At 42.9% G+C, this 24,963-nt stretch overlaps 1 protein-coding gene across 5 annotated transcripts in view; it reads left to right on the top strand.

Annotated features, from left to right (window-relative positions):
• crtc3 (CREB regulated transcription coactivator 3) overlaps window positions 1-24,963 on the top strand; it is a 42,123-nt gene that overhangs the window by 3,502 nt on the left and 13,658 nt on the right. For 2 of the 5 annotated variants that reach the window (XR_014595289.1, XM_083969265.1), the window contains exons 2-8: window positions 1,230-1,340; window positions 2,821-2,949; window positions 8,300-8,361; window positions 17,654-17,716; window positions 20,633-20,736; window positions 24,251-24,301; window positions 24,381-24,466. Coding sequence is in view for 4 of the 5 variants with exons in the window: in XM_083969265.1 (XP_083825391.1) it covers window positions 1,230-1,340; window positions 2,821-2,949; window positions 8,300-8,361; window positions 17,654-17,716; window positions 20,633-20,736; window positions 24,251-24,301; window positions 24,381-24,466 (606 nt within the window). In the remaining variant the exon portion in view is untranslated. The remainder of the gene's footprint in view (window positions 1-1,229; window positions 1,341-2,820; window positions 2,950-8,299; window positions 8,362-17,653; window positions 17,717-20,632; window positions 20,737-24,250; window positions 24,302-24,380; window positions 24,467-24,963) is intronic. The other 3 variants (XM_083969266.1, XM_083969268.1, XM_083969267.1) reach the window with 3 other exon arrangements.

Raw genomic sequence — 24,963 nt, 5'->3', positions numbered from 1 at the left:
TCTTTCATCAGCTGGTGCGCTGGCAGTTGGCATACTTGTAAATCATAAATGTATAAAGTCTGTGTTGGATGTTATGTAAGGCTAACGCCAACAGTGGAGTAAGAGGTTTAAGTGGGGATTTATTTATTTTCATATTTTTTTCATTTGTCCCGGATTGGACATTGAATGTTACTGATGGGGACATCCAAGTTGTTGATGAGGATGTCTGAAATACTGTGGCAGTCTATCTGTTCTGTGTTGTGGTTGGCAGGGCCAGACACTTGTTGGCCACAGGTAACTGGGTATAAAAATGTTTCTCATAGAGAAAGCTTTCAAATTTTGTTGCCATAACTATTGGAACTGTTGAAAAGATGAAAAGATGGAAACTTATTTGGTAAAAGCTGCTGGCAAATGGTAAATGCTCACCACAGTCTCAATGAACAGTATCTAGTTGTAGTTTTCACTTCACCATTTTTATTATGTGTGAACTGACAAATGTTGTTGCACCAATGGATAAAGTGTTTAGTCACGTCTTCCTTGCCCATCCCAAATACCCTGTCACGTTTATGATCTCTTGTAAAGATTGCTGTCTGCTCTCTGTAAACCTATTGATAAAATCAAATGGGTTCAACCTTTGAGAGTCAAATTTTACCCTTTCAGCAGTCTAAGGAAGAAATGCCTCTGTGATTTGCCTATTCCTGATCACAGCCAATGATTGGCTCTGTTTACCTTCCCTTGGCAGAACAAACCGCCTTCTGTTTTCTGCGAGGTAATCGTTGTGGCACCTCTTGGTAGGCTGCTGGTTTGGAAGGTAGCTGCTCATTTCCTAGAATGTGTTTCCTTAACTTGTGTTACTTAAATAGAAAATCTCAGTAATTGTAATGGGTGACAGCCGGAAGAACTGCTTGTGTTGCAGTATGGCATCACAACATTTGAATTCTCCACATCCCCACTTATTTGTGATGTATTTGAACAGGCGTGTATACTGTAGAAAAATGATAAGGATATCTTAGGCATTCAGAGGGGCAGCGTTCTGATAGCACATGGCAGGGTATGAAGATGGAAAACAAAGGTCACCAGAGACATGGTATCTGGGTTCATTTTTCTCATGTAAGAAATTATAACAACCATGGAAAAGAAAAGTTCTCTTGGCACCAGAACATGTACTGATGTGTTGATAACACAAAATGACTGAATGTTCAGGCTTCATAACCCCTGATTGGCGTCTGTTTCTTTTTTCTTTTTGACAGGTGCAGTTTCAGAAAATCCAGCAGCTTCGTTTGTCTCAGCCACGGGTACAGTACTATGGAGGCTCCCTGCCCAACGTCAATCAGATTGGCAACGCCAGCGCTGAATTTCAGGTGGGATCCTGTCAAAGTGAAAATATACGATCTCAGCAAAGCAGTCCAACAGTAAAATTAGTTATGGAGAAATAAAACCTTGTGTTTTCACAATTTTGACACATACTCAATACCAAATTTACTTCCATGTGTGGTTTCCAGCACTGGACACAATTCCTGTTTGAATAAAACAGTTGTGTTTATTCCAGGGTAACTGGGAGGTCATGCACAATATTTTAAGTATTTTCTCCTCCTCATCTGTTGTCTTACCATCGTCTTTTTCTCCAGCGTATTTGAACCAAAATTGTTATTGCTTGAAGTGCGATGCAAAGGACTGCATTGGTGAGAGTGTGTTAGAATGAAATGAAATGCGATTTAGGGAAGGTTATTTAATGCTAATACACTACACATAATGCAGTATTATGATATAGGGATGTACAACTTCATTTATTCCTTGTCTTGGTGGTCATGAAGTTAATAGTAGAGATACACTGATAGAGAAGACAAAGCTGTATAGTAGTATAGTAACTGCAGTTATGTGGCAGATTTTGTGTAAATGTGTTCCAATGCTTTCCTTTTAAAGATCTCTGGTGTAAAACTAAACATGAGTATTTTCTTTAAAACCCTGTTTACCTTGGGATTGCCATCTGTCAAATTCAAGGCCTTGTTCTAATTCAGGGGTTTTCAAGGCTAATTATTTCAGACCATTAGTCTAACTGCAAAAAACAGCAAAATGCTGCACTGAGCCTTCAGAAGTGCAAACAAGCTTGTCCCAAGAGTCTTAAATAATTCACAAGAGTTTCTGAAGCCCGGACAAGACGATGGAATAAAAGATCTGTGCAGTGGTTCTCAGCGCTCCCTCGAGCAGCGCTGTATGCGATCTTACAGTGTTGTTCCAAGGCACTGAGCCTGTATCTGTGTCAGCTCTCCAAGGAGTGTGTTGTGTTCAGATACAGAGGGTCCAGGTGAAAGTGCCCTTGTTACTTAGAGGCAGAGCAGTAATTGCAGCAAGGATGCCAGGTACAGAAATCAATCCCCCCTGTGCAGGAAGAAAGCTCCACTCACTTATGGAGTCCATTCACTTTCTCTTCTGGGAAAAACTCAACAAACTTAATGGCTTCTAGATTCCACTTGATGATAATCATTTGTTAGCGCTAATGCAATTAAATGAATGCAGAGTACTTAATGTGGCCAACTCTGTCTCCACTAAAACTGATGGACTTTTATTTAAAGCTGCATATTGCAGTTTGTGAGCAGTGTCTTCATGACCGGCATCCAATGTGGATCACATTCAGTTTCAGATATTGGCAGCAATGAAAATGTGAACCATGTGGTCCCTCAGTTGTAGCATAATAACCACATTCAGCTGCAGCTCAGGTTTGATTGACATCTGGCAAAGTGACTGGCAGATGCTTTTCTTTCTCTCTTCCTGCCAAAATGTTGGAAATGGCAGGTTAATGTGTTTGGTGGTGTAAAAAGACTCTTCCTTTGTCTTTCTCAGGGCGGCTTCCCTTCAGGATTGGACTCAGTCAGAGGGACCCGCCACCATGGGCTGGTTGAGAGGGTCCACAGGGACCGCAACCGTATCAACTCCCCCCATCGCCGACCCATTGACAAGCACGGACGGCAGATATCCTTCCAAACATACAATGCTGACAGTAGGAGATGTTACACACACATGCCCATGGGATGCAGATGTCATCGTGAAAACTTAATTGGTGATGTGAAAGGTTTGTTTTGTGGCTTCCAGGCGGTTTGTCTTTTTATTGTGGCTTTTCTGATAGTTTTTGTTTATGGTGTGGTTTTAAAGGCGCTATATGTAAACTTTGCCATTCATAAAATCATTTTCATATCATCAGCCGTTTACCTAGCAGTCTAGAAGAATTAGTACGGTAGTTCAGCCACGGCCTCTTTCTTTTCCTCAAGCTGTTTACAGTGGGGGGAAAGAACCATTAATATAATGTTTTGCTTCTATTTATGTCACTTCTTTTCTTTGCCGCCAAATGTGGTGTCTTGTCTTCAGGGCAGCAGTACTTCCCCATTTTCATCTATAGTGACTCGCTGTCACCTCTTGGGGTATAACGCAGCAGTGTGTGACAGGACCAGCTGCTGCTAGCTGGTTGGCATGCTAACTTTAGAAGATATCTCAGCAACATAATTCGTAGACATCTACAAAAAAGTTAATTTCTTCACATTCGTGATTTAAAGTTCTTAAATGTTTTAGTTACTGGTGTAGGGAGCTGTTTGCAGCATTACGAGCGGAATTAGTTAATTCATTAGTTAGTTAATTAATTTCAAGATTGAGACAGCGAAGGGGTCCTTTAACTCTTGCCTAATGGACTTTGACAGAAAAAGATTCTCAGCACATTCAGATTGAGTGTGCATTGGTGTATTTTGTGCATATGCGTATTTTATTTATAAAGCATCAGCTCTGATTCTGTGATGAAGCTCCAGAAGGGTATAATTGTTCTAATGGTGATAACCCACAGAGCGCGTAACGGAGGAGCGAGTGTTTGCGCTGTAACTCTCAGCTACACCCTTCAGAATCCATTTCCCCAGAGTCTCCTCTAAGCCGAAATGAGTGAGAGCAGAAAATTAAGTTTTTCTCTGCCACATTTTGGTTACAATTTCCACGGCTTCTTGTCATATAACCCTTGCATTGTAAGATTTCGTAACTCAGATTGGGTTATGTAAACTGCTCCTATTTACAACGTGGAGCTGAAAACCATGAATGTTGTCACCAGTCAGCAATTACATGTGTTTCATAATTCATTGCAAAGAAAATGTGTCTAATTTCGTGAAGTGGAGATCAGACACTCGAACCAGTGGATGAATTTAGTCTGAGAATCACGAGCAGCTGTTTTAAATTTAACAATTAATGGATTGCCTTGTTTTTATTACTGCCCTAAAAAATGAAACACAATTAAGTTCTGCTTCCAACTTTGTCTTGAAGTTTGAGCTACACATAAGATTAAGTTAATTTAAGAACCCTGGAAATCATAATGTATTCGACTGCAGGTAACAGAAGGAAGAGAATGAATGCGGCTGTTATGCACAGTCCCTAACTATACACAAATATATCAAATAGAATTCAGATTGACACGCAAGTGTATCTGCTGCACAAAGCAGGTCAGATCTTGACTTTCTAAAATCGGAGTGCAGTGTATTGAGTCCTGAGTGAAGGAGGCACATCCACCTACTAAGACTGGTCTGACACCACAGACCAGTCTAAAATGTCTTGGTCCCAGGAGAAGTGTTGCGTTAATGGAAACACTAAATGCACCAGACCTATGAGCCAAGCCTCTGCAGTGCCTCTTCTCCTTACCCAGTCATTTTATTCTGTATAACAGTTTTTAAATGCTGTTTAAAAGCCTCTTTATAAATGTCATGTTTGTAGTAAAGAGGACATGGAGTAGATTGCACGATCTGGATTCACACCCAATATGTTGCATTTACATGAAACACCATTAGCCCACTGATCCATCAGCACACCCCCACTTCATAGCGTTTCAAATAGTGGATCTGTTTATTCCCTGCCTCGGGACAGAGATGATTCAGTGACTTGTCACCATGGTGCATGATACTTAGAGAAGAGTTTGTGCTCTGTCCCAGCGTCATCGTGTCAATGTCATAGTGGCGTATATTTCTGGCGGAGAACAATCAGAAGAGATGCATAACGTCACGGTCAACATGTGGTATGTTCAAGAAAACAGAGGCTTGTTATCGAGCCTGGGCGCTGTATTCTTGGTGGGATGGCACCTTTTTTTCTTTTCCCATCTTTGTCAGTGCAGGTCGCCTGCATCCAAGTATAGAAATCCAAACCGTTTCCAATTCACTGGAGTTGCATGACCTCTGTTTGCCACGTGTTCTTCAGATCCTGACTCATTCATGTTTACGTTTCCTAGATCATTGGTGCTTTTCTTTCCTTGATTCAGCCCTGCATGAGTTAGCTTTGGAAGCCCATCAGCCTAATTGGCCCAAATACTGACCAGAGGCATTCATCGTAAATTACTCATGAGTTTATCATTATTGTGGGAATTTTTTCACGATAAGTATCAGGAATGTTTTATCACTCAACTGCACTAGGGCAGGATCATTTAACCAGACTCTCAGACACATGGCGGACAGCACATAGGCGGATTGGGGCTTTTGGTCGTAGCTCTGCTAGTCTCATCAACAGTTGAGGTTTTTCATCACGCACACCTGTTCAATGAGCTTTGATCATGTAGAAAAGCAACATTTTCTACTTCTCCAGGCCAGCACGGTTTGATTTACACAAGCAGCAAACTGAACTGAAGCCAACACAAAAGTATCTGAAACTGTACTTCTTCAAATGACCGCTTGTGTGTGTGGCTCCAGAAATGTCCAACTTGACAGCAGAAATAAACATGTTTACAGCATGGTACAAAAACAGTTATCATCTCTGAAGCTTATTTCCACCTTAATGGGATTGAAAAATGTTTTATAACTTGATTGTTTTAGGCCTTAAGGTCTATGTAAGGTTTAAAGAGAGTGGTCTCTCTCTCTCAGGTGGGTGAGCGTATGGCTGTCACAAGTCGGTATCCAACAAAGTCTGGGCGCCACACACGTCCAATCCCTTTGACCATTTTTAGATTATCTGGGAGTTAGGGGCGGAGTCAGGTACTGCCAAATATGGCGATGACAGAGCAGATCACTCCGAGCTTTAAAGAGTGCTCCTCAGAAACCTGTGGCTGACGGCTACATCCATCTTTATTTACAGTGTATGGTTTTTCAGGAGCACAGCACACTAACTTCAAGCTAATAGTGAGTTGGTATGGGGGCGTTCTGGCGGCTTACCCCATAGAGTGCTTCCCATGTTGGCTCAGTCCTAACCGCAGTGGCTGGGGTTCATAACAAGGTCCCAAAAGCCCCCAAATATATTTTAGTAGTGTTTTTTTAATATATAAATAAGCTGAACTGCAGCTTAATTTCCTACAAACTTTTAACTGCAACAAAAACAAACCCACCCACCCCGGCAGCAGCAGAGGTAGGAGGATGGAGGAGATGGCCTTCAGTCCCCTCTGTCTGTGTTTTTCACTCAGTGAACTGTGTATGTACACTATATGTTTGTTTATTGCGAGTCATATCCATGCAGATTTTCCTCACATTGCGCCACCCCCCAACTCTGTGGCTTGTCTTATATCTTCTTGTTTATTGTGGACATGTGTTGTAATGTGGAACTGGCACTGTAATGTAATGGACACCGCATGGGTGGAGGCACTCCTATAGACGTCTGCTCTTGTTAGTGTCAAAACAGAAGCAGTTGGCCCATCTGTATTTGGTTGGTGGTGTTGTCTCCATCTATATGCATACTGCACAGTCACGTGACCTTTTGTATGGTGTGTTTAAAAGGGTGTAAAGGTCACCATAGAGAGAGAGAGAGAAATAGGCTGTTAGGAGTTGTTGGTGCCAAAATAGACAGGACTGTCCAGTCAGGTTTTGGTCACCAGAGTGTCAGCATCTCATTCACAAGAGCATTTAAATTGTCACCTAGAGGGAAGTTATGAGAGCTTAATCCTTCCTGCTCCTATCTTTGTGTCCGTCATAGAAACAGTGCATTTGTTTGAGGAGCATGTGAGTTACAGGAGAGGTCAGAGGTCAGGGCAGTGACACAGCCAATGCAAAATATGACAGAGAAAAACAAGGCCTGGGGAGTCTTACTCTATAGGTCATGATGATAGTGGTTGGTCTGTTTGTGTGTGTAAATACTTGATCAGATTTACCCTATGGAAATTGAGGTTAATTTTATAATGTTTAGATGAAAAGAAAACAGTTTTTTTTTTAAAATCCCATCTTAGTCACTAATGTGACTTTGGGTGCTTTCACAGTTGGTTGGGTGGGGGGGGGCTCTGTGTGGGTCCTATTGGACGGTTTCTAAACCTGGCAACCTTCGAGATATAGACCATCATATGCTGTGGAAAGTGATTTAAATGATGACAGGGCGCAGTGCAATATCTTGAAAATGAAAATGTGTAATGTGGTTTGTGGCTCTGGCTTATCCAATCAGAGCACCATATTCTGAAAATGGAAATGTGGTCTGTGGCTTTGATTAGCTGAAGAAATACACGGTGATCTTGAAGTTTTGTATCCCAACGTGCTTACCGCTTAGTGTACGGAGGAGCCTCGGAACCATTCATTCTTTTCTACTCAGTGGCTCATGCCAATTAGTTTATGTCTGATCCTGCCATTACAGGCACTGATAGGTGTTGAGTGAGGTGGCCTGAGCCAGTCAGTGAACCAGTTTGACAGGATTGTTCCCTCTGTCTGGAGAAACCACAAACATGTACATACCACTTAGTTTGTATATTTGTCTAATCTTCAAAAGGGACTTATCCCATGTTTTTTGTGAGAGGTGACGAGCAACATATCCTCTCCCGTCCGCAGATCTGACTCACTACTGATAATAATTTGTCCGAGGCCTAAACAGAGACTCTGTGGAGCAGCGCCTGGCCTTGTGTGGCATCAGTCTCCCTCCCCAAACTACCACCCAGTGCCTGTTTTGTTTCCAGTGTGGAAGAGCTTGCAACTTGCTAACAGTAAAAGAGTGGCTGTGCCGGGCAAGACGACACACCGCCCTCCTGAAGTCCTGCCCTCTCACAGACAATGCCAGGAACTCCGCGTCCACATTCAATTGTAAATCAAATAATGTTGTCATTGTTTCTGTAAGCATTTAAAAAAAGGTAGCTCTGTTGTTGACACTTGTCTTTCACCACAATGGGGCAATGATTAGAACAGGCTCACAGTGTTAATCCTTTCTCTTCTCTTGGGACATTCCTCTCAGTTTGAGCTACAGTCGGATCACATCATTTGTTTGATTTTGAAATAGAGCCAGGGTGAGGAAATAGCAGCTTCAAGTCAGATTGGGAATGTGTTTTACTGATGTTGTGTTTGTTTTGTGGTGATATCAAATATATGGTGTTTGTGTATTTGTCCCAATAATTTTCTTAACAAAAACCCACTTGGAGAGCTCTCCATATGGAGCGGTGTACCTGTCCCCACCTCCGGACAACAACTGGAGAAGGTGAGTAGTGCCTCTTTTGAGCTACTGACAGAGTGCTTATTGTCTCCTCTCCTTCCTCTAATGAGATTGTTTTACAACAGGAACTGTTTCCTCTCGCCAGCCTGTTTCCTGTATCAAACCTCTCTCTACCTACCAGTATTTTCTTCCTAGATCCAAGCAGCAGCCATGTCGATCAAACAGATTTATGCCCAGAGGCAGGGTGAGGGGTGGAGCTCTTTGGCCTCCATTGTTTCTGCAGAAATGCTTCACATATCAGGACGCTGTGTTGGGCCTGGTTATGACTGCATCTCACTAAAGGTGTATGACAGATAGCCTTTTGCTTTAAAGGTCATGCCCAACAGCAGCAGTCCTACTGTGAAGGGATTTTATGTTGTCACTGCATCTCTGCCCGATGGCGTACAAGCTCCAACGTAGCAGAAATCCAATAGCAGGACCTGCTAGAAAGCAATGCTAGGCTAGCAGGCCTCGATGAGAGGCTGCAAGGTCCGTTTTCCAGCCCTGGCTGTGCCTACATTGAGCAGCCAGTGAGTTGGTGGATAGCTTTTGCTCACTGTTTACAAGGCAGTGAATTATGGCCCTGTGATAAAAAGCCGAGCCAAGCTCCTCCCCACTCACTCTTTCACTCTTCCTCTGTCTCCACACTTGTGCTCAGTATGCTGGCTTCTGGCCGGCTGCCAGTCACCCTGCCTCATCTTCTTCCACAGCGCCGGCACAGGACGCTCGCCAGGCTCCGTGTCGAGCTCACTGTAACAGCTTGTACTGTAGAAGTGAATAAGGCCCACACCCTCTCGTCATTGTTGACAGCACAAAACAGGTTGGCTGACAAACGTCCTCACGGAGCAACCAGGCGTCAGTGTTCTCGGAGTGGGTGTGTGTCTGGTCGAGCCATGTGGCACTAAGCGCCGAACACAGACTCTCACGTTTGATTTAAATAGCACTGATTTGTTGCTTACTGCGCTTCTCAAGCAAACATTGAGCATCGTGTAAAATAAACAAACGTTACAGCATGAAAAAAAAAACACAACTAACATTTTCATTCAATGCAGTTTCTGTCAGGAAGCCACATGCAGGCTTAGCTGGTGGATCCGTAGTTTAAATCTGTTTTAAATGCTGTAAAGTGATTGCACATGGTGTGTGTGTTTGTGGACAAAAAAATCACTCGCACACAGCCCGTTTTTGATTACAGCTGCTTTGTCACAATGAAAAGACGTTTTCATGTAACGCCGTAAAATGGGACACGGTTTATCTCTCTTCTATTCTAGTCATGCTCATCTCTGATTGTTCCCTCTCTTGCACCATTCCCCATCATAGCCTTTTCTATGTGATTGGCATCGGCTCTGTCAAGTCTCTGCAGGCCAAGCCCAGCCTCCTGCTCCAACCTGCAGCAGATTGTCGTCACAGTGTGTAACAGGGATAAACTTCCCCCTCAGCAGTGGATTTTGGCCCACTGCACTATCACGGGCAGAGATGTAGATATCAGTACCTTAGTGCTGGGTTAAACTGACTGTGTCCAAACAGACAAGACTCCCAAAGCTTGGAAAGCATCCAGCTTTATCCTCTTAATTTCCAATGATCCACTTATTGGACTCATTAGTGTGTTCCTCGCTGCTCTTTCTAATTCCTTGGAGCTCACTGCATTCCTACCATGTAAAAAAAACAAAAACAGCCAACGAATCCTCACTTATCAGGATCTGACAGGATTTCATGATTGCTGGCTGATTTTCAGAACATGTAAAAGTGATGCATAATGAAGGTGGAGATGACCATCACATAGCAGTAAATGACCCGTACCGTATTTCTATTTTGTTAAGCAATTGTGGTTTTAAGAACCAAAAGCCATCTCTGTAGTTTTATAAATCCTCCTCAGACTTCTCTGTGAAGCTCTCATAACAGCAGGTCAGTGTCAGCCAGAAGGGAGGCTCATAGTTAGCAAGCCAGGTCTGGGGGGCCGAGGGCTTGGGTCAGAGCGGTGACTGCTTTGTTGTGACATCACAATGTTACAGAAGTCCTTGCAGCTGGTTTTCGGGCTCAGTTTCTGAATGCAGTCTGTGTGCATTTCATTGTGGATAAAGGCTACTTTCTACTTTCACAGTATTGTTATAGAACCTAGACCGACTGTATAATCAAAAAAGAAAATGTAAATTAATTAGGGCTGCAACTAATGATTATTTTCAGTATCGATGAATCTGTTGATTATTTAAAGGAGAAAAATGTCGAAAGTCAAAAGTGTTTCCCAAACCACAAGATGACGTCCGCAAATCTCTTGTTTTGTCCACAAACCAAAGAGATACTCAGTTTATTGTCGTAAAGGAACAAAGGAACCACAAATATTAATATTTAAGGAACTGAAATCAGAAAATATGGACTTTTTTTCTTAAATAACTACTCAAACGGATCATTCGATTATAAAAATAGTTGACGCTTAATTTAATAATCGATTATTGTTCAATTAATTGTTGCAGCTCTAAAATATATAGAATTTACAGAATACTATGTGTAGCTACTTAAGCCCTGGGTCCTCTGTTTAGACCTCTAGGTTTGGGCAGAATCCAACAGTAACAATATCAAATTTTAAATTCACTTCTATTTAAGTGCTGGTCAACAACTACTTGGCCTCAGCATTTTAAGCAGATGTTGTTATTGAAACCTGGTAATTCTTAAAGTATACCACGGTTAGTGTCATCACAACAGCAACATTATACAAGAGTGTCCTTGTCCTGCAGGCTATTTTTGTGGGCAACATGAATGAACAGTGCATGAGCTTGCTTTTGCACAATCACTGTGTTTTTACTCTGAGTGCTGCTGACTGAGCTTGTAGCTTCAGTCAAGACATAACACACAGATGGAGAGGAAATGGGAAATCAAAGTCTTGGCTGAAGTCATGGCAGATTAGAGAGGCTCCTTTTTCAGTCACCTGGGAAATCCCACTTGAAGAATATTCTTCAAGAGGCCATTGTTAATATAGTGTATGTAAAGTACATGAAAACCACTCTGCTCTTGGTCAAAGAAGCGATCAGGGGCTCTAGTAAATATTCACCCATGGAAAAGGTCTTAGGCTGTTGTGTTGAAGCAGCGAGAGGCTGATTCTCTGCTTGTCCGTCTCAGGGGAGAGTGGGGCGGTAAGTGTTTACAACGCCAACCACATCTGCACTGCATTACATCCAGTCAGCTCTGGAGAAGAGCCACAGAGCTTTTTAACTGTTTCAGTGCCTTAATTACCACGACAGCGATTGGCTATCTCCGACACATGAATCTCCTCCAGCTCTGATGATAAAAGAACAAGTGTTTTTGAAGTTTGTTGTTTTTTTGTTGTTCTGTAGATCCAACAAGATACAATTTTTTTTTTTTTTTTTTTTTTTTTTACTAGTGTTTGTGTTCGTGTTTGAAATGGCTTGGGTCAAGCTTCCCAGCCTCTACTACACCAAAACTTAAAGGCAGTGGGCCAGGACTAAGGGATTGTGAGGCATGACAGAAATGCAGGGGAACGGAGCAGTTCACACAGCCTTTAACCGCTCCATGACCAGCAGCCTGGCCAGCAGATCTTATCCTCTCTCTGGATTTGTGGAGGCTGCTTTTTTGTCTTTGGGGAAAAAAGTAGTGATTTCCCAACTTTGTCCATCTGTAGAGAGTTGGACCAAGACTTTTGATAACCACCATCTGTCCTCTAGAGCAGTGGTCCCCAAACTACGGCCCGCGGGCCGCATCCGGCCCGCGCTCAAATTCCAACCGGCCCGCGGCCTCTGTCATAAAAAAAAATCAATAATATGCGGCCCGCCAGCACGTACAATTTTTTTCCAGCCTCGATATATTGCCATGTGCATGCCTGTTTGTTTTCCTCGTCTCTGGCCTCCAAACAGGCTGAATGACAAGAGGCTTCACTCTGTGACTCGGTCTCAGCACCTGGGCGCGTTTGTTCCATAGCGGAAGGGAGTGAAGCCTCTTGTCAGTCATCCAGGATCTTTGTCTCTGTGGGGGGAGGCGGGGCCGCTACCACACACACAATGCAGCATGTGAGTCTGTAAGGAGCAACGCTACGTAACGTCAGTTGCCAACTTGGTGACTTTCTCCCTAAATCTGGCGTCTTTCCAACCCCTCTCATCGACTTTCTTTTTGACAAAAGCCACTGGCGACAAATCTAGCGACTTTCCCGGTGCTGTTACTGTTACAAACGCTTCTGGTTTGGAGACTCGGACGTGAAAGCACGTCATCACTGCTGTTTTCACCGAGCAGCGGTGCTGCCGTGAGCCCCCCGCCCCCGTCCCTACAGCACTCAGCGGCGGTGTGACGGAGCTGTCCCCGCTATGAGACCCGCTCCATGCCGCTGACACCCCCACCCCACCCGTCTTAGAGCGACATACACAGCCTCAGCTCAGTCACTCACCTCATCTACTGTGATGACACGGTCAATATCTATTCAAGTGCAGTTTTGTTGAGACTTGATAAGCCATTTTATTTATTGTTTTGGTTGTGTGTGGTTTTATATTTGAGTGCATCTTTTCTTAACAGAGACAGGGTCTATTCTTGTTTTTGGTTTGATTTTTATTCAAGCGCAATTTTTGATTTTTTTAAAATATAATATAATATAAAATATAGCCTAATAATGTTTCAAATTAACCTAGATATGTTTAAGCTTCCTTTTTTCCCCAGACATTTAGGCTATGTCATTTTATCTGGTCTTCAAATATGAAAAGCAGAGTGATTTTGATAAAAAAAAAAAACTTGTTTAGATTTATGTAGCCTATCTATGTGAAGAAATGAAAAGAATTCCATTTGCAATGAAAAAAAAGTATTAAATAGTTAATTTGCATTTAATGTTAATGGTTCAAAGGATGTCAGGCTGAAAGGTCGGCCGACCCGGCCCCCACACATTTTTACTTAACCAAATCTGGCCCTCTTTGCAAAAAGTTTGGGGACCCCTGCTCTAGAGCCTACTTAAAGTGTAGCGCTTCCTTGGAAACAAGGCATATCAAAAAATGTGACTGTACCCTGGTGTCTGGGAAGTGATGCGCTTAAGGGGGCCAGGATCCTGGGGGTGCATGAGGCATCAGACCTGAGTACGGCCCTGGATGTGTCCCTCCGGAGACCATCTGCTTCAGGGTCAGAGCTTCAATCCAGTCCCACGCCCTCCTCTGCTTCTATTCACCCATCTTAGGCCTGCTATTCCTGTACCAGCCTCTCTCGGGATGAAATCTCAGACCAGGCTCCCTCGAGACTGTTCTGCAAAAAGGCCGTGCAGGGGAGGCATTTAAATGTTTCTACTGCTGCCTCTTCGAGAGACGTGGTTTGACGATTCTTGAGGATGTTTATCTTCATATAGGTGGTCTGATTGTATCTGTTTATATTGAAATATTTAATCCAAAAATCACATCACAAACAGACAAGCATCACATGTAAATAGCATAAAGGTAATCTACTACCTGTGGTGCATAAAAGGACACTACCATGTCAGAGATGGCTCCCTGTAGTGCGACTTGACAGTTGTAATACGGTTGACAGTGACTGCAAATATTTTTGCATTGCTAAATAAAGCAAAACAATGTTTTGTAATTTTTTAATAAATGTACCACTAACCCACTGAAACAGCAGAGCTCAGGACATATAGTCTAAAGGGCCTTTCACACCGAGCGCGGTATGCGCTGCGCCCACCGCGAGGTACAGCGCAGACAGGCGCAGAGCAGGGCGGCAGCGCTCACACATATGGCGCAGGTTGCTAAGCGACCGAACAAACAAGACAGGATTTGGGGGGGTATATTTAAGCAATATCACACGAGAGGGAGTGCTGTTGTACTGTATATCAGCACGGCTGTGATTCGGTCGTAGGCACGAGGCCGCAGGCCGAGTGCCGCAGATAATCACACCGTGCTGATATACAGTACAACAGCACGACCTCGAGTGTGATATTGCTTTTATACAACAGTGCTACGAGCGCATTTTTAGAACAGTAATAAACTACAAGAGATTATGATTTGTGTGTTTATTTAATCATTTATTTAGCTCCGCCAACAGAAATAGTTCCGCAACTGGAAGGGAGACAAGGCTGTTGCCAGGCAACACATAAACATTTCATACTAGCTTGCTACTAGCTACAAGCTTTTCCACCGAGCTGCTTCCAGTGCTGGTTCTGGTTCTGAGCCCGTGTCTGAGCAGCGGAGCAACAGGACCAGCATGAAGACACAGAGACGTTATCGATACCGTATTACATCTGTTTATCTGCTATGTAATCAATGTAAACACAGTTGAAGCTAAGTAGCTGAGCTACGTGGCTAACAACAGCTAATGCTAATATCAAAACACATCACCGTCAAAAACGTAGTTGCCCCCGCGGCGATTTTTTCCCCAGCCGGGTTTAGTAGAGATTTATAGCCAATTAGACGGACCAGGTCAGGTCCAGGTTTTAATGTTCAGGTCCGTTTATAACTGTAGCAGTAGCAGCAGTAGCAGCAGCAGCAGCAGAGAGATGGGGCAGCTCCTGTATTGGGGAGCGTAGCTCCGACTTAGCTCCTGTCCACTGCTGAACAGCGGAGTGATCATGTCTGTGAAAAGTCCCAGTGCTGTTATACTGTATATCAGCACTATGGAATGTCTCGTTGTCCAATCAAATTGCTCGGTTGGGACCGGTCGGAACTAGCTGTTGTATAAACAAAGATATGTTCGCCAGGAGCTACAAAACGACTGCTTCCAGGTGAACTTTAGCGTCAGGCTGAGCAGGGAGCAGTTTAACAGCCTGTTAGAGAGAGTTGGTCTGATCCTCAGGAGGATGACAACTCACTTCATACATCCCGTCACTTTAACTGAACGTCTGGCCGTTTGTTTTCACTCTGCAAGCGGCTGATTTTGTTTCAGACTCCACTACATCCTCTCCTATTGGACGCGCCGAGATGTCGTCACAGCGCGCTGCGCCCGGATTAAACATTTTTTAATTCGGGCGCAGCGTGCCGCCGCGGCACGCGCCCACCTTGCGTGCCGCTCAGCTCGGCGCAGAGCCATTCGCCCGTGCGCCGCGGTAGCACGTACACAATGAATGGGTTTGCTGCCGCCTTCCGCCGCCTGCCGCGTTCGGTGTGAAAGGCCCTTTAGGACTAGGGATGTCACGATTATAAATTTTCTTGGTACGATTATTGTCAGAGAAATAATCACGGTGTTACGATTATCACGATTATTATGCGTTAATTAATTTCACAACACACAACATGTGTAAAATCAAATAAACCGGTAGTCAAAATATAATTACATTACTCATTGTTTACACAAAATATTTCAAGTATAGAATAGAATAGAATAGAATAGAAGGACTTTATTGTCCACCGTAGTGGAAATTTGTCTTCGGCCTCTCCAAGACAACAAGCACAAAAACAGATCAAGACACTCCACAACATACACATAAAAACATAAAACAAGAAATATCTATTATCTATTAATATAGGACCAATTCTTTTTTTTTTTTTTTTAAGTATATTTTTTGGGCTTTTATTGCCTTTAATTGATAGTGCAGTTGAGAGAGACAGGAAATGAGGAGGCAGAGAGTGGGGGAATGACACGCAGGAAAGGGCCGCCCGACGCGGGACTCGAACCGGGGCCGCCTGCACTGAGGACTGAGCCTCAACATGGGGCGGCAGCTCTACCCAGTGAGCTAAACGCCACCCCAATATAGGACCAATTATTAATCCCCAGGGGAAATGTTTGAAATATTCAGATCATTTTTTTTTTTAAATATAAAATGTACACGCTAACATTGAAATTCCTACCAATCCAATGTTACGTTAGTTAAATGGACCAGTATCTGAGCGATTACCTTTATTTTTGGGCACATCTGCCGACATGGTTCCAACATCAAATTTTTGTGAAAGTAACGGTATTCAGGAATCTTTACGATTAATTAATTGTGGCGTTTAAAACCACGATTAATTGTGAAAACAAGTAATCGTGACATCCCTACTTAGGACTGGTACGAGTACTGGTTAGAATTCAGGAGAATAAATCTGGCCTGTGAAGTCGTTGCTTTACACCAGTGATTAAAGGCAGCAGGGTACCTACACAGGCTAATTTGTACAAATGAGATGTGGAACTGCTGTAATTTCACACAAAATACTGTATGTTCAAGAAAAATTGTGTTTTTTTTTGTCCACAGTAATTGGTTTAGATAATCCATCTCAACTGTTCTTTACAACCCATCTGATCATCTCAACACTTAGTTGTAGAGACATCAGCGTGATGCACTTGCTTTAAGTTGAAATCAAGCAGAGATATGACTTGACCCTACAGTAGGTGCCATCGACCTTTCTAGACCAAGAAACCACCATAGATACTTTATTTAAAGCTGAAAGACAAGAACATTGTGTACATGTCAGGGCTGTCATGTTTTATTCGAATTTGGGGAGAAAAGTTCATATTCGAGCGGTAATGACCTGCTCGAAATGTAGGCTGGAGCCAGTTTCCTTTCGGCGCCCATATTAACTGCTGGTGTCATGTTGTGGCGCGCATCTCCGCGGCCTGCAGCGATCGTTTTGGTGTTCAAATTTATCCAAATGAATTACAGGTCATTTGATATTTGTTCGAATCTAATTTTTCTAAAAATTGACAGCCCTAGTAGATGTTTTCTGTTAAGAAAGCATGCCAAGCGTATGTCTCCCAGCAGGGCTGTACATCCGACTGCTGAGACCTTAATAAAAAATCCATATGAGTTCTTCTCTTTGCGCTTTCAGAAGTCTGGTTCTTGCAGTGAGAGAAAAACAAACAGATTTCTGCTCTGTACTTCCAGTCGGAGGGAGAGTCGGCGCCCCTTTTTTGCTGAACACTTCAGAAAAATCCACTTAGTCACTGTTCCCACTTCATCGTCTCAGGCTTTGACAATGACTCTTCACATCAAGTTGTTTACACTGTTTCTCTCTCCGTCCCGCCAATCCCCCAGAGAGCTGGTGATGTTGCACCAGCTTTCTCCTCCCATTAGATATGGGAGAACAGCTTGTAACTGCCCCCCAGCTGCAGGTTTATAAACCTGGCTTGCAGTTATTCTTCCCATTAGCGCTCCTGTCTTTGTTTGACTTCATTTTTTCCGTCTCATCTGTCTTCACTCTGCTTTTAATTTACTCTCTTTCCATTTTCCTCAATGTAAAACAGTATTGTGCTGTATTTGAGTGTTTTCCAGTTTTGTTTTGTTTTTCTCCACAGATACATAATATTTACATTACCAATATATTTTCTCCTTTTCTTAAACCTCAGGTCAGCAGTCAGGGGCCTCTGCTTTCACCCATTAAATTTGTCTGTCATACTTTTCCTCTGTCTGTCTTTGAAGGGAACAGCAGCCATGGACTGAGGAAAAACGGCCTGGGTTTAGATTAATATCACAACTCAACAGGTGACCCTTGACCCCCCACCCTCCCCTCTGTCTCTCTCTCTCTCTCTGTCTCTCTTTCCCTCAGTCTAGCCTTGCTGCTTTATCCCTCGCTCACACAGAGGCCAACAATTCTGTTCTTTCTCTTTTTCAATCTCTCTTGGCCATGCACAACATCCTGGTTTCTATCCCTTGTAAATCTCTGCCTGATTTGTAACATTTCAATAATCCTCTCCTTTCTTCCTTTGAAGCACTGAGATAAAGGGCCACAAAGCCTCTGCTAAAGGCTGCTATGGTCGATTCATTATTAATAATTTTTTTCTCTTCGTAGTTTTCCACTCATCTTTCCAGTCTGGTATTTCTGAAACATTAATCAATAGTTCCTTTCTCACTAACCTAGCTTCAGGACTCACGGCTCCTTCGCAGTCTAAACTAACCCTAATCAGAGCTCCTTATTCATTTTTTCTGACTCTCAGCCTTTTATGTTTATCTCCCAGTGTTCAATTATTGTTTGAGACTAAGTTCAGAGTTTTCTGAAGTTACTGAATTTGTGCCGTCAGTTGGAAGCACATAGGCAGGACTATGGCATCAAGGATGAGTTCACATTAAATGATCAGACTTGGTTAAAATTAATACAAGTGTCAGCTTTGTGTTTGAAAAAGTTGAAACAGGAAACATCCTTATTACTGAGTGTTATATGAGATGATCAATAACATATTTAGCTCTTTTCCTAATTTCTTACTTGAAGAGATCTGAGTATTTTTCTATAAAACTCCTTTTGTGTCAGAGCTCAAGCACCTGTGCACAGGGCTGAAATGTGATTGGCTCATCAAGGCAGAACTAACCAGCAAGTATGTTGATGATCAGTGAATTAACTTAAACATTTTTTCACACAAGAAATGCCAAACAACTCTGTAATATAAAGTTGCAGTTAATGGTGGCAGTGTTTGAAACAAGCAGTTTGAAGACCTTAACATTTTTACTACTTTTTCAGTTCTTCAGTAAATCTACATAATAATCAGGAAAATCTATTAATGCTAAAAAATAATGTTCTGTATACAGTTTATGTTGTGATGCTCAGGCTGGTGAAACACACCATGTTTAATGCTCGGAGATAATAAAATTCACATTAATCCTCTTTCCTAACTTGCATTAAGATGGCAAATAAATCAAAATTCTCCAACTGTCAGTCTTATCAAGAGATGACTAATATAGGCTATATAACATGATGTAACTCATAACGGTTGCCAGAGTGAAATGAAGTATTGACCTTGTTGTGAACTTGATGTTTGATGTAAAATATTGCAAATTAATTCCATCTTATATAAGAGCTCCAACATTAGACTGTGAAGTGTTTTTTGGCTTACAGATTCTGAAGAAAAGTGTTAACTATGTAGAAAATCTTCATCTCTTTATAGATGTTAATGTACATTTCTTCTCCTTTTATTATTTATCAGTTTCCATTACAATTACTAAATATGTCCACAAGTCATAAACTTTCCGATTTCGATTTAGGCGAATTCGGAACACATCAGGAAACCAAGTGCACTTTCCTTTTAACTTTTGTTTGCACACTCGTTGCACTGTACCTTTTATTTCATGTCAAGGTGACACTGTCACAAACTTAAGGGACAATTCCAGGCAAATTCAACCTGGGGCTATAGTTTCCTAATATTTTAGGTCTAAAAGAATGAATCTGAAGATTTTCTTTTAAAATGCTCCTGTTTTGCAGTCGTTGTGTCTGTCCCCGCATCACCACAGCAACGTATAATGGGAGCGGACCGATCTTATGCTGTTTAGGCTGAAAACCACTTTTTTTCCCGCAGACAGCGTCAGATGGCTATTCGAACGTAAACTGAGGGGTTTGTTTACTTCAAAAAAGCCGACATGTTTGTAAACAGAGCTGTAATACAAAGTCTCGTATGAAGTTTACCTGCAGAATAAACAATATCCAGATTTACTCTTACTGCTACGAAGACGTTGTGTTAACTACTAAAACTACTGCCTAACGGGAGCAATTATAAAGAAAATCTTCAGAATCCTTCTTTTAGACCTAAACTATTAGGAAACTATAGCCCCAGGTTGAATTTGCCTGGAATTGTCCTTTAAGTGTTATTATAATCATTTCCAACGATGTACAAGAGGAAAAGTAGGAGTGACGCATGAAAGAAGTCATTGAGGCTTAATGGAGAGCACTAGAAGAAGCTCTCAGCTGGAGTGACAGAGGACTCAGACATGTGTGGGTTGGCCGATGCAAGTGAACATGTGTGAGTGTGTGAATTTACAGCTCACATCGGACTCTAAAGAGACGACCGGGACGGTGGTGATCTCAAATCAAATAATATTTTGTAGCTCTCAATTTGAATTGACTATAGTTGTAATATGGAGCTATATGGACATATTAATGGACCTAAGTCCCGGACTTAATACGCGAGTAGGATTGTTTGGCCTTGGCGGAGGAACGAATGCCACCCTAGTGTGACAAGTAGAAACATATTAAATCCACCTGGGTCCAATCAGTCTGGAAAATAACTCCCAAACTTTATTAAGTGCATTAAAGATGGTTAATCCTCACGTCATGTTAAGAGGTTTTTACAAATATTGCAGAGTTGTCAGTTCCTCTGTATTTTCCTGTACCAGTGTTATTATGGATAACAAACATCAACATGTTTACACTAAGTGATTTAGGACGATTGTTATTTCATCTCTGAGCCAAAAGGTGTTTTCATCGCAGGCTAATGAAGAATTAGTCGTGTGCTGTGAGGGTGTTGAAGTGTAAGGTCAGTGTGAGCCTGCAGATGAATGCAGCCTGTGTGGAGGCAGAGCAGAAAGCTGAATGACTCACTGACCTTATGGTCCTGAGGAACCTTCTGCCTCTGTCCAAGGTGCTGGAACACTTCACATAATTTTCCTCTCCTTCCTCCTCTTCCTCCTACACAGAACCAATTCAGACTCTGCTCTTCATACGAGCGCTATGAATCCAAACCCTCAGGACCCCTTCGGCATGAACCAACAGATGGGTCGAGGTCCCCCCCAGCGCAATGGTGAGAGTAACACACACAGCACAACACACTCAAGTTCAGTAGGCAGCTGTTTTACTTGTGTATATGTTAGAGGTGCAACGGTACAGGTAGCCCACGGTACGATACATACCTCGGTTTTTTGGCCACGGTTCGGTATGTGTTTTGTGCAGAGAACTTTTTTTTTCTCCCTTCCCTAGTATATATCACATTTTGGTTTCTGTGTCCTTAATGCTAAAGGATGTCTCAACACCACCTCCTACATTTGGACAAAATTACTTTTTCCACCTTATCTGCATTTCATTAGTTTCTTCTCTACTGTAGCTGCACACAATGTAAAATCTCATTGTGATCAGTGATGTGGGCATTTTAAATCTCCAGTCGACGTGTAAAAAATGACTTTGCAGTGAAGTAGATATTTTATATCTAGCAGTTAGACTTTGAAAATTGAGCTATAACTTTCACAAGGAAGGGTCTTTTTATACATGACTTAGGAAGAGATCATTTCAAACTAACTTGTTTTGAGGTTTGGACTGGCAGTGTTAAACAGTCATCCCTGCCTACTCTCCCAGTGTGTGTGTGTGTGTGTGTGTCTGTAAAACAAATATATTTGAATTTCTGCCTGGGCTTTATTTGGCTGCACTGTAACCTAGCTAGAACTAACTTGGTCTGGCATGTGCTGCTGACCTGTTGTGAGACAAACTTGTGTTGTGTTTTCTGAGTGTGAATGACCATGAGGCGCAGGGCTGACAGAATCTATTAACAGATTAGAAGGAGGTGGAATATTCACAGTGTGACATGCGCACCACCAGCGAGGCAGGAAACGGCGTAGAGACTCATTCAGATCCACTGGTGAACAGAGACATCACCTCTGACACTCACCCAGTGCGTTGCACTGTGGGAGCAGAAGTCCAGGTCACTGCAGCTCAGAGCCAACGTGTTTGAAAACGAGACACCCTCTCAGTCACATGCAGTGTGCAGACGGCTCCTGCTCTGGGTCCATGTTGTAGTAATCATGCTAGTTTATGGTGTTTGTGTTTCTGTTCCTCTGGTCATTTATTAACAGGGAACACAGTCCACCCAGCCAGCTGCTCTCAGCTCTCAGCTCAGTCACAAAACTCACCATCAGTCCAGCAGAAATATTGTGTTTATACCTTTGTAATTGGTCCAAAGAGGACTTTAAAAAAAATCATCCTCGCCTTTCTCCTTTCACATCCTCCTTCACTCGCTTCTCTGCTGAGCTGCTTCCATCGGAGCATCCATTGTGTTTTTGACAGTGTTTGTCACTTGAGTCTGATCTCAGTGCTGATGAAGTGTGGACTAGAGGAGAGAAGTGCTCCTCCACAGGATTACTGCTCACTGTGTTTAGCCAACAAGCTTAAACAGGATATTGCTTTAAGATCTGGGCCAAGTATGAATTTCACATACAAACAGAATCAGCCCAGTATACATGCACAAATTATAGCACACTGTCTGTCTGCTGTGCTTTAAACAGCCCACTTGGAAATATTTGTGTCAGGTTTTTCATGTTCATGAATGCTTGATGCTTGTCATACTCATCTACTGTCAATCTTAACTATTGACTATACTATACTATAATGATTATTAGTTTTACTAATGAGGAGAAAGGAATTTCCCCTAGATAAATAAAGAATCTGTCTTCTAGAGGGCAAGTGTTATTTTAATTATGCAGTGATTTTCTCCAGTGCAGATGGTCTTCAGCCTCCAAAGGACACAGCTGCTAACTGAGAACGCAGCTAGTAAATTGAAAGTCAAAACATCCCAAGTTCGTGCATTAATTATCAAAAGGAGATCACGTAACTGAGCCGTATTGTGAAGACTTGTTTTGGGGAATTTTACCATAGAGTCAGAAACTCATCGAGACCTGAGGACAGACCCTTTTAATGTATTTGGTCTGTAGTTATGTCAAACAGCAATGATTAGGCCCGCTAGGCTCAATTCTTGATTGCACATGGGATCAAAATATACAATCATGATAAAATGGATATCCAGGAATTTAGTGACTCACATATTTTCTGATTAATATTCTGTCCTTTAATCAGCTTTTAATTGCTGTTCAGCTCTTCTTCTGGTGCAGCGTTATATTCACAGATCATCCAGGCTGTTACATTTAACGGCACATGTAAGGGGTTTGGCATAAAGATGAGCCGGCTGCCTGTGGATTGTCACATACAGTGCCGTCTTCTTGCATAACCTGCTGTATATAGTCCACCAGCACATAGTGCACATAGCAGCGCAGGCTGTATGTCCTTCCCTCTAAAAAGAGGCTATGGCACCAAACTGGTTCCTGTTGTGGAACCAGCAGCGCTTCCTCGTCAGCTCACTGCTGCTGCCGCTGCCGCCGTCACAGCGGTGCACAGAGCCACGAAGCCCCAGGGCCTCGTTGACACCTCAAGGTTTCAGCTGGTTTCGAGTGGTGTTAAGCCCTCGCTGATTAAAGAAGCATCTAACTAGGAATTACAGCTATGAGTCACAGAGTAACAGCGCTGGGGTGGAAGCACTTGAGAGCAGAGGAGTTCAGCTGCCGTCTTTTTTTTCCAAAGGAGCAGCAGCTTTAAGAGGAGATCTAACGGTACCTGTACAGCTGACAGGCCTCTGACTGCTGATGCACTCCTTACAGTTTTCTTCTATTCAACCTAAACATCCGCAACATAAACTGAGTGCACTCTGCCGTGTAAGTGATCCAGCCAGGGACGGCAGCCAGGCATTTTCCATCCCAGTTGTCCTGTTTCTGTCCTAGTTGTCCCTCTGTGAGCAACAGTGACCAGACACCTTTTGAAGAGAGAGAGAAGTGATGCTAGACTTGTTGTATCGCCTCATTGTCCCATCTGTTCCTGCAGCTGAAAAGCAGCCTCTCGAAATGAATGGGCCTCAGAGAGGAATGAGAGCATGGAAGGAAGAAGGAATGGGCGGGCAGTCGATCAAAGGCTAATGTAAGAGAAGCTGAGCTCAAGTGAACGATGAGGAGACAGAGAGGAGAAACTAGGATTTTTTTTTTTCCTAATGAGCAACAGAGTGCACGGGAAGTGTTGTTGCTTAACACAAGAGCTCGAACAGAGAATAGAGAAAAGTTAAAAGGAGGAGAAGACAAAGGCTCGTGTATCTGGCATCGAGTCTGAAGTGAAGGGGAAGAGAAAGAGCCTCTTTGTGGCATGGGGAAAACAATGGTCCTCTCTTTAGTCCTCATCAGTCTGTGACCCCACCAGCCACCCACCCACCCCCACAATTTCTCTCCCCCCTTTTTCCTCATCTCTGTGACTAATAACATGATGCCAGATCCCCAGCTGTTGTGTTTATGAAGCTGCACGGTAATTGTGGAGTGATTTCCATCGAGCCCGTTCCTGTCACTGGGGCTGATTATTGTTCCAGACGTGTCGGAATGATTCAAGCAGCTGCTTAACATTGAACATCCTCTAATGTTCCTCTGCTTTTGTTTTATGTCTGTCTTTATTTCTTCATCTATCAACCCCCGCCCCATCCTTCGTCTCCTCTCTTTCTTGTGGTTGTTTCCGTGGAGGCTGGAATGCAGCTAGTGTGAATGAGGCAGAGGTGGATGGCTCTGGTGATGGTAAGTGGCATTTTTCTTCAGCAATCAATAATATAGTTTGAAAACACATATTCATTAAATTATTTCTTCTTCTGTGCAGTCTTCTCCTTCCCCTCCCTGGCTAACGAGGAGAGTCTAATAGGCGTCAGTAAGCCCCTTCCCAAGCAGCTGTGGGAGGCCAAGAAGGTGAGGCTGCTGCTTAAAGTGGAAACACAGATCAGACCATCGACATTACACACTACATGTATGTCTGTGCAGAATGGTCAACATGTCAGCGTAGGTTGTGTCACCTTAAATTCCTGACGTGCCATTGTGTCACGTCAGATGTGTCACAAGTAACAGCACGTGCACAAACCAGTCTTTCCTGTGTGGCGGTAGTTACAGTAGGTGATGGGACATGACCGGCCAGATATCACAGATCAGGAGTGTCAACAACCGAGGAAATCAGGCATGTTTTCAAACAGGATGAGGAAAGAGCCGGGTGCTCGGTGGTTGAAGCAAAAAAAAAAAACTGGACTAAGACAATTTTTTACGGTTATGTCATTCCCCCAATCGTTCACCCTGCTTTCTTGTCTCTCTTCACCATCCTGTCTAATAAAGGCATAAAATGCCTGAAAAATACTGTATCTAGAGCAAAATAATAAGTTCAATCATCCTCTTTTGTTAAGCAGTACATGAGATAA

This window comes from Trachurus trachurus, assembly GCF_905171665.1.
Source record: "Trachurus trachurus genome assembly, chromosome: 3".
Classification (NCBI taxonomy): domain Eukaryota; kingdom Metazoa; phylum Chordata; class Actinopteri; order Carangiformes; family Carangidae; genus Trachurus; species Trachurus trachurus.
Note: the sequence above shows the minus strand (reverse complement) of the source record. Positions and strands in the feature narration are given on the sequence as shown.